At 36.3% G+C, this 14,903-nt stretch overlaps 1 protein-coding gene across 35 annotated transcripts in view; it reads left to right on the top strand.

The window, feature by feature from the left end:
* LOC128686856 (bromodomain adjacent to zinc finger domain protein 2B) overlaps nucleotides 1-14,903 on the top strand; it is a 709,144-nt gene that overhangs the window by 565,924 nt on the left and 128,317 nt on the right. For 28 of the 35 annotated variants that reach the window (XM_070082464.1, XM_070082491.1, XM_070082470.1 and 25 more), the window contains 2 exons: nucleotides 606-731; nucleotides 4,842-4,889. In XM_070082464.1, coding sequence (XP_069938565.1) covers nucleotides 606-731; nucleotides 4,842-4,889 — 174 coding nt within the window. The remainder of the gene's footprint in view (nucleotides 1-605; nucleotides 732-4,841; nucleotides 4,890-14,903) is intronic. The other 7 variants (XM_070082484.1, XM_070082496.1, XM_070082490.1 and 4 more) reach the window with 3 other exon arrangements.

Consider the following 14,903-nt stretch of genomic DNA (forward strand, 5'->3'; position numbering starts at 1 on the left):
TGTATTTTCTTGTAATTCATTGTTTCTTTCTTTGTTATGTCTCTTTCCCCCAAATTTTTTTTCTACTGTGTCTCTTTTTTCATGTGCATTTCTATATCATTATGACCTCTTCCTAATTTAATGCAACTGAATTTATTTCTAATCTAGTTTTATTTCTCCTAACTAAACCTGTCCTAACCTTATGCACCTAAGCCTATCCTAACCTGATGAAACTAAACATAACGTAGCTAAACTTATCCAAATCTAATCCAGTTAAACCTGTCCTAACCTAATATAATCAAACGTGCCCTAACCTATTATAACCAAACATATCCTAACCTAACTTATCCTTACCTAACATATCCTAACCTAGACTATCCCAAGTTTTCCATATACTAATGTTTGAACAGAAGCATATTTATGGCATATCCTGCTGCAAAAGGTCACTGCATCTTAAGATGATAATTGCTTTAGCATGATTTTCTTTTAGGCTTAAGTAATCCCTATAAAGGTTGTTTTGAGGTGTGTGTTTAATAAAAATTTTGATGTGAAAATTAAATTTCAAGTAACTTTTTTCCTATTTTATAAAACTACATTTGTATTATTGAAGCATTTACTTTGCTCAGTAGAGATGGCCGAGATGCCCTAGAAATAGAAGCGGAAGCCATTCTTCGGAGGCTAGAAGCAGAAGAAGAGGCTGAAAAGGCACGCAAAGAATTCATGAATCAACTTGAAGAACAACAGCAAATAAGGTATATGCCAATATGTATTTTATGTATGTATGTATATTTATTTTTGTTTTTCTTTTTGGGTCACCCTGCCTTGTTGGGATATGGCCAGTTTGTTGAAAGAACAGGAAGAAGTATGTATATTTAATTTTTTTTTTCAACATACTGGCCATATCCCAATGAGGCAGGGTAACCTGAAGATAAGGAAACCAAAGTTTTTCTTCTTATTACATTTAGTAATTTATGCAGAAGGGGTTACTAGCCACTTGCTCCCAGCATTTTAGTCACCACTTATGACACACATGGCTTACAGAGGAAGGATTCTTTTCCACTTTCCCATGGAGATGAAAGGAAATAAATAAGAACTAGAATTATTTAAGAAAATAGAAGAAAACTTCTAAATACTGTATCTGAACACATTCACTTCCTCCATACTCCCTGCTTTCAATCTAATATTCAGTCTTTCATTACCTAAATCATTTGTCACCATCATCACCTTGCCCTTTCCTGTATTCGCATTAAATTTCCTTCTTTTGCATACCCTCCTGAATTTGTCCACTAACCTTTGTAACTTTTCTTCAGAGTCTTCCAAAAGCACAGTTATACCAAAAGGCAACTGTGATAACTCTCATTTTGCATTAGATTCTGCATATTTTAATCTTTCACCTCCCCCCACCACCTTAGCATTCACTTTTTTGCACCCCCCTCTGTAAATATGTTAAACAACCACAATGACATCATGCATCTCTGTCTAAGGCCTCCTTTTACAGGAAAATAATCTCCCTCTCTGCTACATACCCTAACATGAGCCTCATTGTCCTCATAAAAACTCTTACCTGCTTTCAATAACCTACCACCTCTTCCATTCATTTGAAACTTCTGCCACATTGCTCTTTTATCCACTTTATCATACACCTTTTATAAATCTTTGAATGCAACAAAAACTTCCTTAATTTTTTCTAAATATTATTCACTTAAATGTTTCAGTGTCACTGTAAACATTTAGCATACACATTCCTTACACTACCTAAAGCCTTCTTGTTTATCTCCAATCCTACTCTTTATCTTGCCCTTAATTCTTTCACAAATAACTCTACAATATACTCAGTATGCCATATACCTGGTATACTCAACAGGCTTATTCCCTTTAATTTTTACACTTTTGTCCCCCTTTTCTCTATGCAAAGGAACTACGCATGCTTTCTACTAATCCCTAGGTACCTTCCCCTCTTTCATACATGTATTTAACAAAAGTACCAACCATTTTATAACTATATCCCCACCCACATTTAAAATTTCTGTCATGATCTCATCAGTCCCAGCTGCCTTATGCCGTTTCATTTAATCCACTGCCTCATGAACCTCTACTACTCTCACATCTGGCTCTTCCTCACTCTTGAAGGATATTATACCTCCCTGGCCTTTGTATTTTGGTTGCCTTTTATGACACATATGGCTCATGGTGGAAGGATTCTTTTTCACTTTCCCATGGAGATAAAAGTAAATAATAACAAGAACTATTAAGAAAATATAAAAACTCAGATGGGTGTGTATACATACATACACTTGTACGTGCATGCATAGTGTACCTGTTGTCTTGTGTGGTTATGAGACAAAGTAGACACCAGTAATCCTACCATTGTGTAAAACAATTACAGGCTTCCATTTCACACTCATTTGGCAGGACAGTAGTATCTCCCTGGGTGGTTTCTGTTAAACTACCTACTCCTTATAATACACACACATATGTACATATACATGCAAACATACATACATACTGTACTTTACATACTCCTCATGCAGAAGGATGAAATTAGCTCTGAAGCACCCACACCATCGTTTGTCCTCGGATAACGGTACAACACCTAGCTCTGTTGGGTGTGTGATTTTTGTAGGATTGTATGGTCCTCGGAATTTTCGCTCACCATGAGGTAGGCTAAAACAACACAGGTTCGAATCCTCAGCTAATCACAGTGTTGTTATTGATACATACACACACATGATACTGTAATATTAAATCATATTATGTTCTGGGAAGCAATCCTCGATATCATACTGATATATAATTTTTTTAAATAAAATTGTTAGAAAAATATTTAAAAATTATCATTGATTAGCACCAGTGGATGGGATTACCTTGAAAAGAAGTGTGAGGATTAAGCAGATTTAGCAACCTAAGTTATGGATTACAAAGAACAAGACTAATAATTGTTAGAGTATTGCATTAGCAGAATATAAATGCTGGGTATTTATCTTGTCAGGTTGATCAGTATTACAATGCTTGAGGTGATGATGTGGCAAGTGTATGTATGCTTTGTTATTTGTGTTTGTACGTGGTACTTTAGTGTTACCTTTGTACTCAGTCACTCTATTTGCCTATCTTATATATCATAAATCTCTATTCTTGCATTTTTTTCTTGCTTTTGTTTTAAAGAGTTACTAATTTCTCTTACTTAGTTTGTTACTTTTTCTCCTTCATATCAGGGCATTAGAGTTGAAGCAAGTACAACACTGGTATTACAATTTTGTAATATTTTTCACATTTAACAACTGATCTGTTGCCTTACATAGAGAGCTTTCTGGCAGCCTCTTCCCATCTTGCATTTTTTTTTTTTTTTGTCTCCACTCTCATATTGTTGTTTTGGTTAGTAGTTGACTTAAGATATATCAGAATTAAGTTGTAAGTGTGGTTTGTCTGGCAAATGGTGCTGACATGTATAGTTGAGAGAGGAATTTTTTGGAGTAAGTCTTTATCCTGACTACGCTTCATTCACCGTTGATAAAACTGAACATTGTTAATGAGGCTTAGCACTGGGTGAAATGTCATCAGAATAAAGGTTTGCTTTGTGAACTCTCTCTTTATCATTAATTTGTGAGCGTTAGATTCTTTGGTGCTTTGTTCTTCAGATGACTCCACATTTTTTAATCACCAGCAAGCTTCTCTTATTGTTATTCCTAAAAGACCCTTCCTCTCAGGTAGTTCATTGATGTAACCTTTCACTGGGCCTGATATTACCTAGGATTGCAAATAAACAGATATCTGATTTCATTCTAATATACTGTTATATTAAATAATCATTTATTAACCCTTTCATACCATTACCCTGTCTTAATTTTCTGCACATTCTGAACATTGTGATGTTAGCATGGATTGGTACAAACATAATTACTTAGTACTCTTTACCTAAAACATTGTTTGGCTTCACATACAAATATTTGTTTTACATATTCAATAATGAAATTCAGGAACACTTGAGGTGTTTTGCTTTACTTTCATCTTGGAATTCATGACTACAGCAATCTTTGTTTCTTAGCTATATCTGTGGAATAATCTGTTATTGTGGTATTTTAGCTGACACTTTCTCTTCATTTAAAAATTAACTTTTTGGTTTATTAATGTTGTATAATATTTATTACTGCATTATTATGTAGCAGTTAACTTTGGTTTGTTATGGAAATGTTACATCCAAAGAGTTGTCTTATTTTATTTTTAGTACATAGATGGTATTTTCTCTTGGATATATGGTAGTTACACTTAGAGTATCAGGTACTGCTTGACACACTTCATTGTTTCAAAAATTAGCACTTATTTTTTCTTCTTGCATTGCTTACACTACATGTGTATTCTAATCCCTTCACCCACTGTTACTTCCAACATTCTATGTACCTGCTGTGACATTTTTGATATATTCTCATATATATTTCGTAGTTGTACCAGATGGCAACTGCTGCACTTGAAATAAAAGTTGAAAAAGCATGTCAAATTTTTTAATAAATGTTTAAATATACTTATGGGTCTTTAACAATGAAAAATGTAATGGTGGCAGGTAAGTAAAAGATTTAGGAATGATTTTGATTTTCCACCCTGCTTTAAATGTGGGAGAAGACTTTGGTTTAATAGATATGTTTTGTGTTCCTGCCACTTAATAGCCGAGTCAACATGGCTTTGAATGGTACTTATTTTTTTTAGTACTAATATTGGTGATAATTGATAGAATTTTTAGAAAATCTTTTTTGAACCATCCTGCTTTAAATGTGGGAAGGTAACAATATAATTTTAGTAAAATATATAGATACCTCTTGTGCTTTCATGCTATAATGTTATATTACAACATTTCACATTCTACCCTAAAGCTGGCCTGCTGACCTTTTTGGACTGACCCAACAAGACTTGCGAGATGGGTAGGCACCAGCATGTTGTACTGAATGAATGACTGGGCAGAATGTTGTGGTGTTTGTCACGGAGGTTGACCTCATGCCTGTCCTTGTTGTTGTGCAGTATTACTATTAGTTGGTTCTGCAGTAGCTTGACACTTTTATACTGCCAAAGAAGGTTTATTATAATTCCATCTTTGAAAAGGTGCCCTGAACGTAACAAATTTTGCTTAAAATATTTTTGCCAAAGAGAACATGTGTTAAATGTTACTATAATACCATGTGTTATGAACATATTTTTGGCATAGTGGTACTTTACCTTTAGTGTAAAATATATATAATGCTACCTCCCATCAAATCATTCAAATGTAAATCTTCGCATTTAATAAAAGCCCTTAGTTTGAGTCCAAGAGAGTCACAACCCTTCAGTTTGACTTAAAATTTTATGTATTTTTAAAAAACTTTGATTATTACTCTGAGTAATTATATTATCATAGAAAGGAATCCACACAAGATGTAATTTTAATATTTTTCATATATTCCTTCAGTCTTTCCAGTTGCACAACTAGCTATTGCTTGTGTTTAGATCAGAGTATCCTTTGTAAAGCTACTTGTAACACTGCTTACAGCTTATCTCATCTGCATCTGTATTATGCCGGCAAGTTCTAACTTGTTATTTTCTGTAAGTGTTTATTGATGTATACTGTCTTAGGTAATTCTTTTATCTATTTCAAATCGTATTCTTCACAGTAACTTCACACTACATAATACTGTACACTGTCTTTCTTTCAACTATAGTTTGTTATCTACTGGCCATCTTACTGTATAAAAACTTGAGTTGCTGTTAATTTATTATTATCATCATCATCATCACTAATTAAAACCTGTGAAAATTTCTTAATAATAATTTACAAGGTTTTAAACAAGAACCATAGTAAGAACCAATAATAACATGTCTACTACTGCTGCTGTTGCATACCTTGCCTTTTAGCAAATTTTCATTATAAATAAACTCGCAAGAAGTATTTGTATGAATGTTTAATCATTGCTAATAATAGAGCATGATGGTGAAAGTGTTTTTCCTTTTTTGGGTCACCCTGCCTTGGTGGGATACTACTGGTGTGGGGTTCAAGTCATCCTAGGAAAGGAAGGGGAGGGGGTAAAAGAGGCTTTGTGTGTGAAGGGCATGGACATGCAGCAGGCATGTGTGAGCATATTAGATAGGAGTGAATGGAGACAAATGGTTTTTGGGACCTGATGAGCTGTTGGGTGTGAGCAGGGAATATATTGTGAAGAGATTCAGGGAAACTGGTTTGCCGGACTTGAGTCCTGGAGGTGGGAAGTACAGTGCCTGCACTTTAAAGGAGGGGTTTGGAATATTGACTGTTTGGAGTGGCATCTAAACTGTTGTATCTGGGCATCTCTGCAAAGACAGTGATTATATTTGAATGATGGTGAAAGTGTTTATTTCTTTTTGGGGCCACTCTGCCTTAGTGGTATATGGCTGGTTTCTTAAAAAAAAAGTGTGTGCGTGCGTGTGTGTGCATGCTCGTGTGTGTGTACATGTGTGTGTGTGCATGTGTGTGCATGTATGTGTGTGTGTATGTGTGTGCATGTGTGTGTGTGCATGTGTGTGTGTGTGTGTGTGTGTGTGTGTGTGTGTGTGTGTGTGTGTGTGTGTGTGTGTGTGTGTGTGTGTGTGTGTGTGTGTGTGCATTTGTGTGTGTGCATGTGTGTTTCTGTGTCTGTGATAAGATAAGAGAAGATAAGATTTTCCTCGGATTTTAACCCTGGAGGGTTAGCCACCCAGGATAACCCAAGAAAGTCAGTGCGTCATCGAGGACTGTCTGTCTTATTTCCATTGGAGTCCTCAATCTTGTCCCCCAGGATGTGACCCACACCAGTCAATTAACACTCAGGTACCTGTTTGCTGCTAGGTGAACAGGACAACAGGTGTAAGGAAACAGGTCGAAGTGTTTCCACCCCGCCGGGAAACACACACACACACACACAGTGTGTGTGTGTGCATGCAAGAGTGTGTATGTGTGTGGTGTGTGTTTGTGTGCATGTGCATGTGTGTGAGTGTGTGTGTGTGTGAGTTTGTGTGTGCATTCATGCACGTGTGTGTGTGTGTGTGTGTGTGTGTGTGTGTGTGTGTGTGTGCATTATTGCACATGTATGTGTGTGTGTGTGTGTGTGTGTGTGTGTGTGTGTGTGTGTGTGTGTGTGTGTGTGTGTGTGTGTGTGTGTGAGTTTGTGTGTGCATTCATGCTCGTGTGTGTGTGTGTGTGTGTGTGTGTGTGTGTGTGTGTGTGTGTGTGTGTGTGTGTGTGTGTGAGTTTGTGTGTGCATTCATGCACATGTATGTGTGTGTGTGTGTGTGTGTGTGTGTGTGTGTGTGTGTGTGTGTGTGTGTGTGTGTGTGTGTCTCCCTGTCTCTCTCCCTCATAGGATTTGCATATGAATGCAGCACATGCAAGCCAGGTCATCTTCGCCAGATCATTGCATTCTTTACTGATACTTATTTGCATGGTAGTAAATATATTTTGTATCACATTTGCATGTATATGTGGTATAGAAAACACATTCAATGATAATATTTCCATTTCACCTGCATGTAATATAGGAATGTTATTATTTTGTCATTCCTGATTAACTTAACAGTTGTGTATTTTTCCTTAAAATATTTTTCATTAATTTCCTGATTCTTATATATTTTTTGTTAGAGCAACTTTTTACATAATTTCATATCATAGTTATTTACTTATAATAATTAAACTTAAGTGCTTTATAATTTGTATCTACTTTTATTCAATTTTGTTTTTAATTTTAGACAATTAAAAGCTTGTCATTTCTTATGCACCTATCACATAGTGACTGGATAATTTTTTTTCCATCTCTTCTTGTGTGCCCATTTACACATTATACATTTATCTATTTGAGTTTGCTGAGGGTGAGCTCCAGTTCTTGGGCTCACCTCTTAACTTTTGATTGACTGCCATGAATTAGCTATATCATATTTATATTTGAACCTTCATTTAAGTAGCAGCCACTGTGTCATTGGTCAACTTTTTTCTTAATCTTAAGTAGAAAAATTTCATGTTTGTGTTTTTACCAAGTTACACTCACCAAGCTGTTCTTGTGGGGAGTGAGCCCTGAAACCTAACCTTTGGTGTATGGATGCAGTTACTTCCTAGCCACTAGGGTACTATTATATCTGCCTTTGAATTCATAAGTGGTTTGTCTCTAGTATTATTGTGTAGGTAATCACACTGTGATATGCCTATGACTTAACTGGTTACGTAGCTTTCGACTATATCCCCGTGTTTTGGTCCCTCTTATGTCTGCCTGTACTCACCTGTATGCAATTGAAGGCTTTGAATCGTAGCGCTTGACTCCTTCTCTTAGCTTGCTATTTGCCAGTCACTTACTCCTAGCCTTGTGGGCCTTATGTATAGGATCTGCCCCCACCATTTTTTCAACAAGGTCATTCCACTTCCCAATTAGCTTGAGGCTGAAGATGACATTATGTGTGTCTTTAACTTCCAGCTATATTCCAAAGCACTTGTTTTCCTGCCTCTCAAGCAGCCTCTGTCACTTCCTCTTGAGCATTTTGTGTGTTGTTATCATGTTTTGCCTGGTCCTATTCTCCCCCTGATCTGTTAGATTTAATTCCTGTAGCCTCTGTTCACATCTCATACCCCTTAGCTCTGGAAGTAGTCTCATTGCATACTTTAGCATTTTCTCTGGTTTCTTAACATGCTTCTCAGGTGTGTGTTCCATATTGGTGCTGTGTATTCCAAGATAGGCCTGACATATGTTGTATGCATCTTGTCAGTACTCCTGTGTATTCTGAACATTGTGATATTACCTCCCTTACCCCTTCCTTAACTTTCCATTGAATGTTGTTAATTAGATCCTTCACATTTACATTTAAACTTAATGGATTTAGCTTCTAAAGTGTTATTGTTCAACTTGTTCCACTTCTTTATCACTCATATTATGGGGAAGTACTTTCAGATATCTGACTGGTTGGGTCCTCATCTTCATCTATCTCTCCTTTGTATTTTTACAGATATTGCCCTTGGTGAAGGTTCTGCTTATGTCTTTTTCATGTCCTATCCCAGAGTATTATACATGGCATATCCCAGAGTATTTTACATGGCATATCCCCGAGTATTATACATGGCATAATCATGTTGTCTCTGGTTCTATGTTTCTCCAGGAACATGAACTTTGGCTTTTTATTTTTTCTTTACAATTTCTGCATCATAGGTTTGGCACCAATATATAGGTACTGTAGTACCTTAGATTGTTCTCAGACTTTACAGTGTGTGTTCTGCACTCAGGCTTGATTATATATTCAGAAGCAGATATGACAGTTACATCGTTCAGTTGAATGTAAAAAGTTGGTGTCAAGAATTACAACTTGCCTTTTTCATATATCTTTAATATACATGTAATTTGGGACCTGACGAGCTGTTGGAGTGTGAGCAGGGTAACATTTTGTGAAGGGATTCAGGGAAACCAGTTAGAAAGACTTGAGTCCTGGAAGTGGGAAGTGCAATGCTTGCACTTGAAAGGAGGGGGTTTGGGATATGGGCAGTTTGGAGGGACATCTAAACTGTCATATCTGAGTGCCTCTGCAAAGACAGTGATTATGTATGAGTGATGGTGAAAGTGTTTAATGATGAATGTTTTTTTTTTTTTTTCTTTTCTTACTTTTTGGGTCACCCTGCCTCACTGGGAAATGGCCGACATGTTAAAAAAAAAGTAATTACATTCATTTTCATAAATGACCTACATAGGTTTGTTTAGGTTTATGAAGGCCATCCTTTTAGTTGCCAACTTAGCAGATACCACTGATGTTTTTGTGTGTGTGTTTCAAGAGTCAAGTTTTGTGTAATGTTTATCCAAGGTTCTTTCCATTTTTGCACTGTCTTTGGTCTTCTTTACCTGACTCCCAGTCTCATCGTTGCACTTGCAGGGGTTGGTCTTTAGTAACCTTAGTCAAACCAATACTGTAGCTTGTTCATTTGTTCTATTATTACACTTACCTATCTTAACATTTCATCCCTCACTGTGACTCTTTTTCCCGTGTCTTTAAAATAGTCTTAAATCCATGATTGTACTCTTTCTGTTAGCTATGCTTTCATTTCCATCTTGTTTAGTTGTCATCTGTATTGTATTATATCGAAAGGATTTCTTCTGTTACAGGAAATTCAATTTGCCTATCTTTCCTTTCCAGGCTAATCTCTCTCAGCCTATTGTAGGCTCTTATTAGGTTTGTGAGACGCTGCTTTCCAGTTCTGAAAGTATGTTGCTTCTTTGAAGAATTCTATCTTTACATGCTCCACCAGTCTTTTTTCCCTGATTATCCTCTCCATTATTTTACACTACTAGTTTAGGATACTGTAGTTGAGAATCTAATGTCTGTCACATTTCCTGAATATTAGACTATTTTACCCTCTTCCAGGTGCCAGGCAGTTCCCTCCCCAATTGATCTATTTATCTGAGCAAATAGCTTGCAAAAGAGTTCTGCTCACGATCGTAATTTCCACTGGGATATTTTGTCAAGTCACATTGCCTTTAGTGTGTCATATCCTTAAGGAACCTCAGTACTGTTCTTCTTCCCTGCTTGTTGAATATTTGCCTGTTCTGTGGTTTGTTCCTGTCCTTAATAACTTTGGCTGTTTTGTAATGAAGATGTGAAACTTTCTTTAAACTTTTTACACACAGTAGATATTAAGTATTGTCTATGAGTTTCACATAATCTTTTACCAGTAGTGTCAGCTCATTTTTAATTTTCATTTCTTCTAATGTGGTTGTGGAGTAATGCTGGCTTAAATTTTGGTATGGCTGCATTATGTACAGTTCAGATTGTCTTTCTGTTTCCTTTAGGAGTCATTTCTAGTTCTTTTGTTTAACTCTTGTTTTCTGCTGTAAATGCACTCTGCATTTTTTCAAGCTTCTTTAGTTCCTGTGTTTTGCTTTGGCAGTTGAACATAGTTCTTCCAATTTTATTTTATTCTGATTTTCCAGCTTAGCTTGGCATCTGGCTATATTTTTATCAGTAGTCTTTTCATAATTTCATAGACTCTCTTTGAATCCCGGCTTTTCTTTTTGGTCTTTATATCTTTACCTGTGTTTTTCAAAACCATTTTAACTTCATATCAAATTTTTTTTTTTTTTTTTTTTTTTTTTTCAACAAGTCGGCCGTCTCCCACCGAGGCAGGGTGACCCAAAAAAAAGAAAGAAAATCCCCAAAAAGAAAATACTTTCATCATCATTCAACACTTTCACCACACTCGCACATTATCACTGTTTTTGCAGAGGTGCTCAGAATACAACAGTTTAGAAGCATACACATATAAAGATACACAACATATCCCTCCAAACTGCCAATATCCCAAACCCCTCCTTTAAAGTGCAGGCATTGTACTTCCCATTTCCAGGACTCAAGTCCGACTATATGAAAATAACCGGTTTCTCTGAATCCCTTCACTAAATATTACCCTGCTCACACTCCAACAGATCGTCAGGTCCCAAGTACTATTCGTCTCCATTCACTCCTATCTAACACGCTCATGCACGCTTGCTGGAAGTCCAATCCCCTTGCCCACAAAACCTCCTTTACCCCCTCTCTCCAACCCTTTCGAGGACGACCCCTACCCCACCTTCCTTCCCCTATAGATTTATATGCTTTTCATGTCATTCTACTTTGATCCATTCTCTCTAAATGACCAAACCACCTCAACAACCCTCTTCTGCCCTCTGACTAATACTTTTATTAACTCCACACCTTTTCCTAATTTCCACACTCCGAATTTTCTGCATAATATTTACATCACACATTGCCCTTAAACAGGACATCTCCACTGCCTCCAACCGTCTCCTCGCTGCTGCATTTACCACCCAAGCTTCACACCCATATAAGAGTGTTGGTACTACTATACTTTCATACATTCCCTTCTTTGCCTCCATAGATAACGTTTTTTTGACTCCACATATACCTCAACGCACCACTCACCTTTTTTCCCTCATCAATTCTATGATTAACCTCATCCTTCATAAATCCATCCGCCGACACGTCAACTCCCAAGTATCTGAAAACATTCACTTCTTCCATACTCCTCCTCCCCAATTTGATATCCAATTTTTCTTTATCTAAATCATTTGACACCCTCATCACCTTACTCTTTTCTATGTTCACTTTCAACTTTCTACCTTTACACACATTCCCAAACTCATCCACTAACCTTTGCAATTTTTCTTTAGAATCTCCTATAAGCACAGTATCATCAGCAAAAAGTAACTGTGTCAATTCCCATTTTGAATTTGATTCCCCAAAACTTAATCCCACCCCTCTCCCGAACACCCTAGCATTTACTTCCTTTACAACCCCATCTATAAATATATTAAACAACCATGGTGACATTACACATCCCTGTCTAAGACCTACTTTTACTGGGAAGTAGTCTCCCTCTCTTCTACACACCCTAACCTGAGCCTCACTATCCTCATAAAAACTCTTTACAGCATTTAATAACTTACCACCTATTCCATATACTTGCAACATCTGCCACATTGCTCCTCTATCCACTCTATCATATGCCTTTTCTAAATCCATAAATGCAATAAACACTTCCCTACCTTTATCTAAATACTGTTCGCATATATGCTTCAATGTAAACACTTGATCTACACATCCTCTTCCCCCTACCTTATAATTAACACTTTTACTACACAGGTTGTGCCAATAAACTGAGGGTCTTTTTTGTCTGGCTATGCAAGTCACTGTTTTGCTCTAGCTTCCGAAAACCATTTTTGAACATCGCATGCTGTGCCATGACTTCGTTTTATTGTGTTTGTTTTCCTGAGTTACCCATTTGATGGGTAGTTTCTATATATTTTAATTTTTGTTGTCTTTGATAGGTCCTTTGAAATTGATATTGCATTATTGTTTGATTTTTTTAGTATCATCCTTGTACTTGACCTGATTGAGTATTAATCATAGTGGTTTGTTTTCTCGCCCTTGTTAACAGTTTGATTGTCACAACTCCCAAAATTGAAAGTCCTGTCAGTGTTGCAGTTTAAAAAACATTATCCTTGAAAATAGTAGTTTTTTTCTAAAAATAATAACACCAAGAATGGAATGGCGCAGGCACGAAGTTGGATATTGGAGAGCACTTTACACAACTGCAATTGCTAAGACTGCTCTATATTCTGGCTTCCATACTATTGACTGAACATTCAACTATCAAAACTATCGTGTAATGTGCTCAGAATTTTATACAAAATTCAACAGATTCCAGTTTAAAAAGTGTCCAAAATAAATGGTGCAGGCATTCAAGCCACTAAAACAACCAACCTTTCTTCTGCTCATTAATCATGTCTCTGGACCTCTCCCATATAACACTTGCCCTCCATTTTGAATTCATCAGAGGTTAGCTCTTTCCATCACGCACTGCGTGGGGCAGGATTTTTTTGTTTATGCTGTGTACATCTATCATGCAGACCCATGATCTATGAGTGCCACTGGCCTTAACAATGTAGATCTACATGAGAGACAGTGAAAGGGTTAATTTGCTTGTATCTTGTTACATGGTTTTTACTGTTGAAATTAGGTCAGCATGCTGTTATACTTATTTGTTGTATTTCTTATATATCTCTTGAATTCTTGACATGTTTTCATTTTCATCATTGCTGAAAACAATAACTATGTTGTTCTTGTTGGCAGTTTTTCTTATTAGCTTATGATGACATTATTTGCTATTGCCTTTTGAAACTCTTTGTGTTCATAATAAGCAGTGTAGTACATTCTTTTTCCTGATGTAGTTTTCTAATTCCTCGTTGTGATTGATTATATTTGCATAACTCTTGTTCATCTTTGTTTTACATGACTCTACCTTTCTTTTCTGACTTTCTGTCTTCTGCTTTATCAGTGTGTACATAGTTATTTATGTACTGTGTTTATGGGATTGAATTTTAGCTCCTGACTGCTATTACTATTCATTTGACTAATGCAGTTGATTCCTAGCCTCTTGCATATAATCATACCTACTTTTATATCATGTATCCTTGTTTTGTATGTGGGTGAGTGATTGGATGAGTAAGGTGGCTCAGCCAGCCTTAACTAAATACCAGGAGACAATGTTTTCATTTCTGGCAATATAATTATTCTGCATTGTGGGGTATACATATATTAGTTTTTATACATTGGCAAGGGCATGTTTTGAACATTTCCAACTCTTTTTTTAGGTTGACCTGAAACATTTTAATAGCAAAAGTCATTACATTAGGTTGCTTGATAATAGGATACTTAATGAAGTAAATAAACATGTTGACTTGTCATTGGACACTTGACTGATAATGTTACTGCTGATGTCCTGCCCTATTACACATTCCTTTCTTGACTTTATGTCTAAGGAAGTTTCATGTTATATTAAATCCTTTAATAACAGTAATATATTCACAACTTCTGCCCACTCATCCTCATTTTAATAATTTCACAAATACAGTAGGTGCTCAAATTTCTGAACCATGTGGGCTAGAGTCTCATCTGTATGCAGTGTTATCTAGTTACATGACTCTTGAGGGGGACTTTTTTTTTTTTTTTCTTTGGGGCCTATTTCATTAAAACAACTGCTTTAATGTATCAATAACAAAAATTACACAATTCTTGACCAACCTGTACCAAACAAGTAGGAACATATCGCATCTGCACCAGACAGGCATATACTGTACCGAATTTCAGTGAATCTGGTTATGTATGTTTTAAAAGAAATTATTAACTGAGAGAATAATTGTGCTTATTGTAACTTGTGTAGGCAGCAGCAGCAGTGATCCTGGCATCAGCCTAGTTTTGAGAGATCTTGTTTGCTTCCTTTCTCTCATAATATACCGTGAACATTTATAATATAAATGTCAGATATTGACCTGCAAGTAATGAAACGTTCATTGAAAACATCCATTTTTGATTAGCACATGACAGAAGGTGCCACTTGCTCATAAAATTGATGCAGTAATAAATATATTGAC

This window comes from Cherax quadricarinatus, chromosome 7 (assembly GCF_038502225.1).
Source record: "Cherax quadricarinatus isolate ZL_2023a chromosome 7, ASM3850222v1, whole genome shotgun sequence".
Taxonomy (NCBI): domain Eukaryota; kingdom Metazoa; phylum Arthropoda; class Malacostraca; order Decapoda; family Parastacidae; genus Cherax; species Cherax quadricarinatus.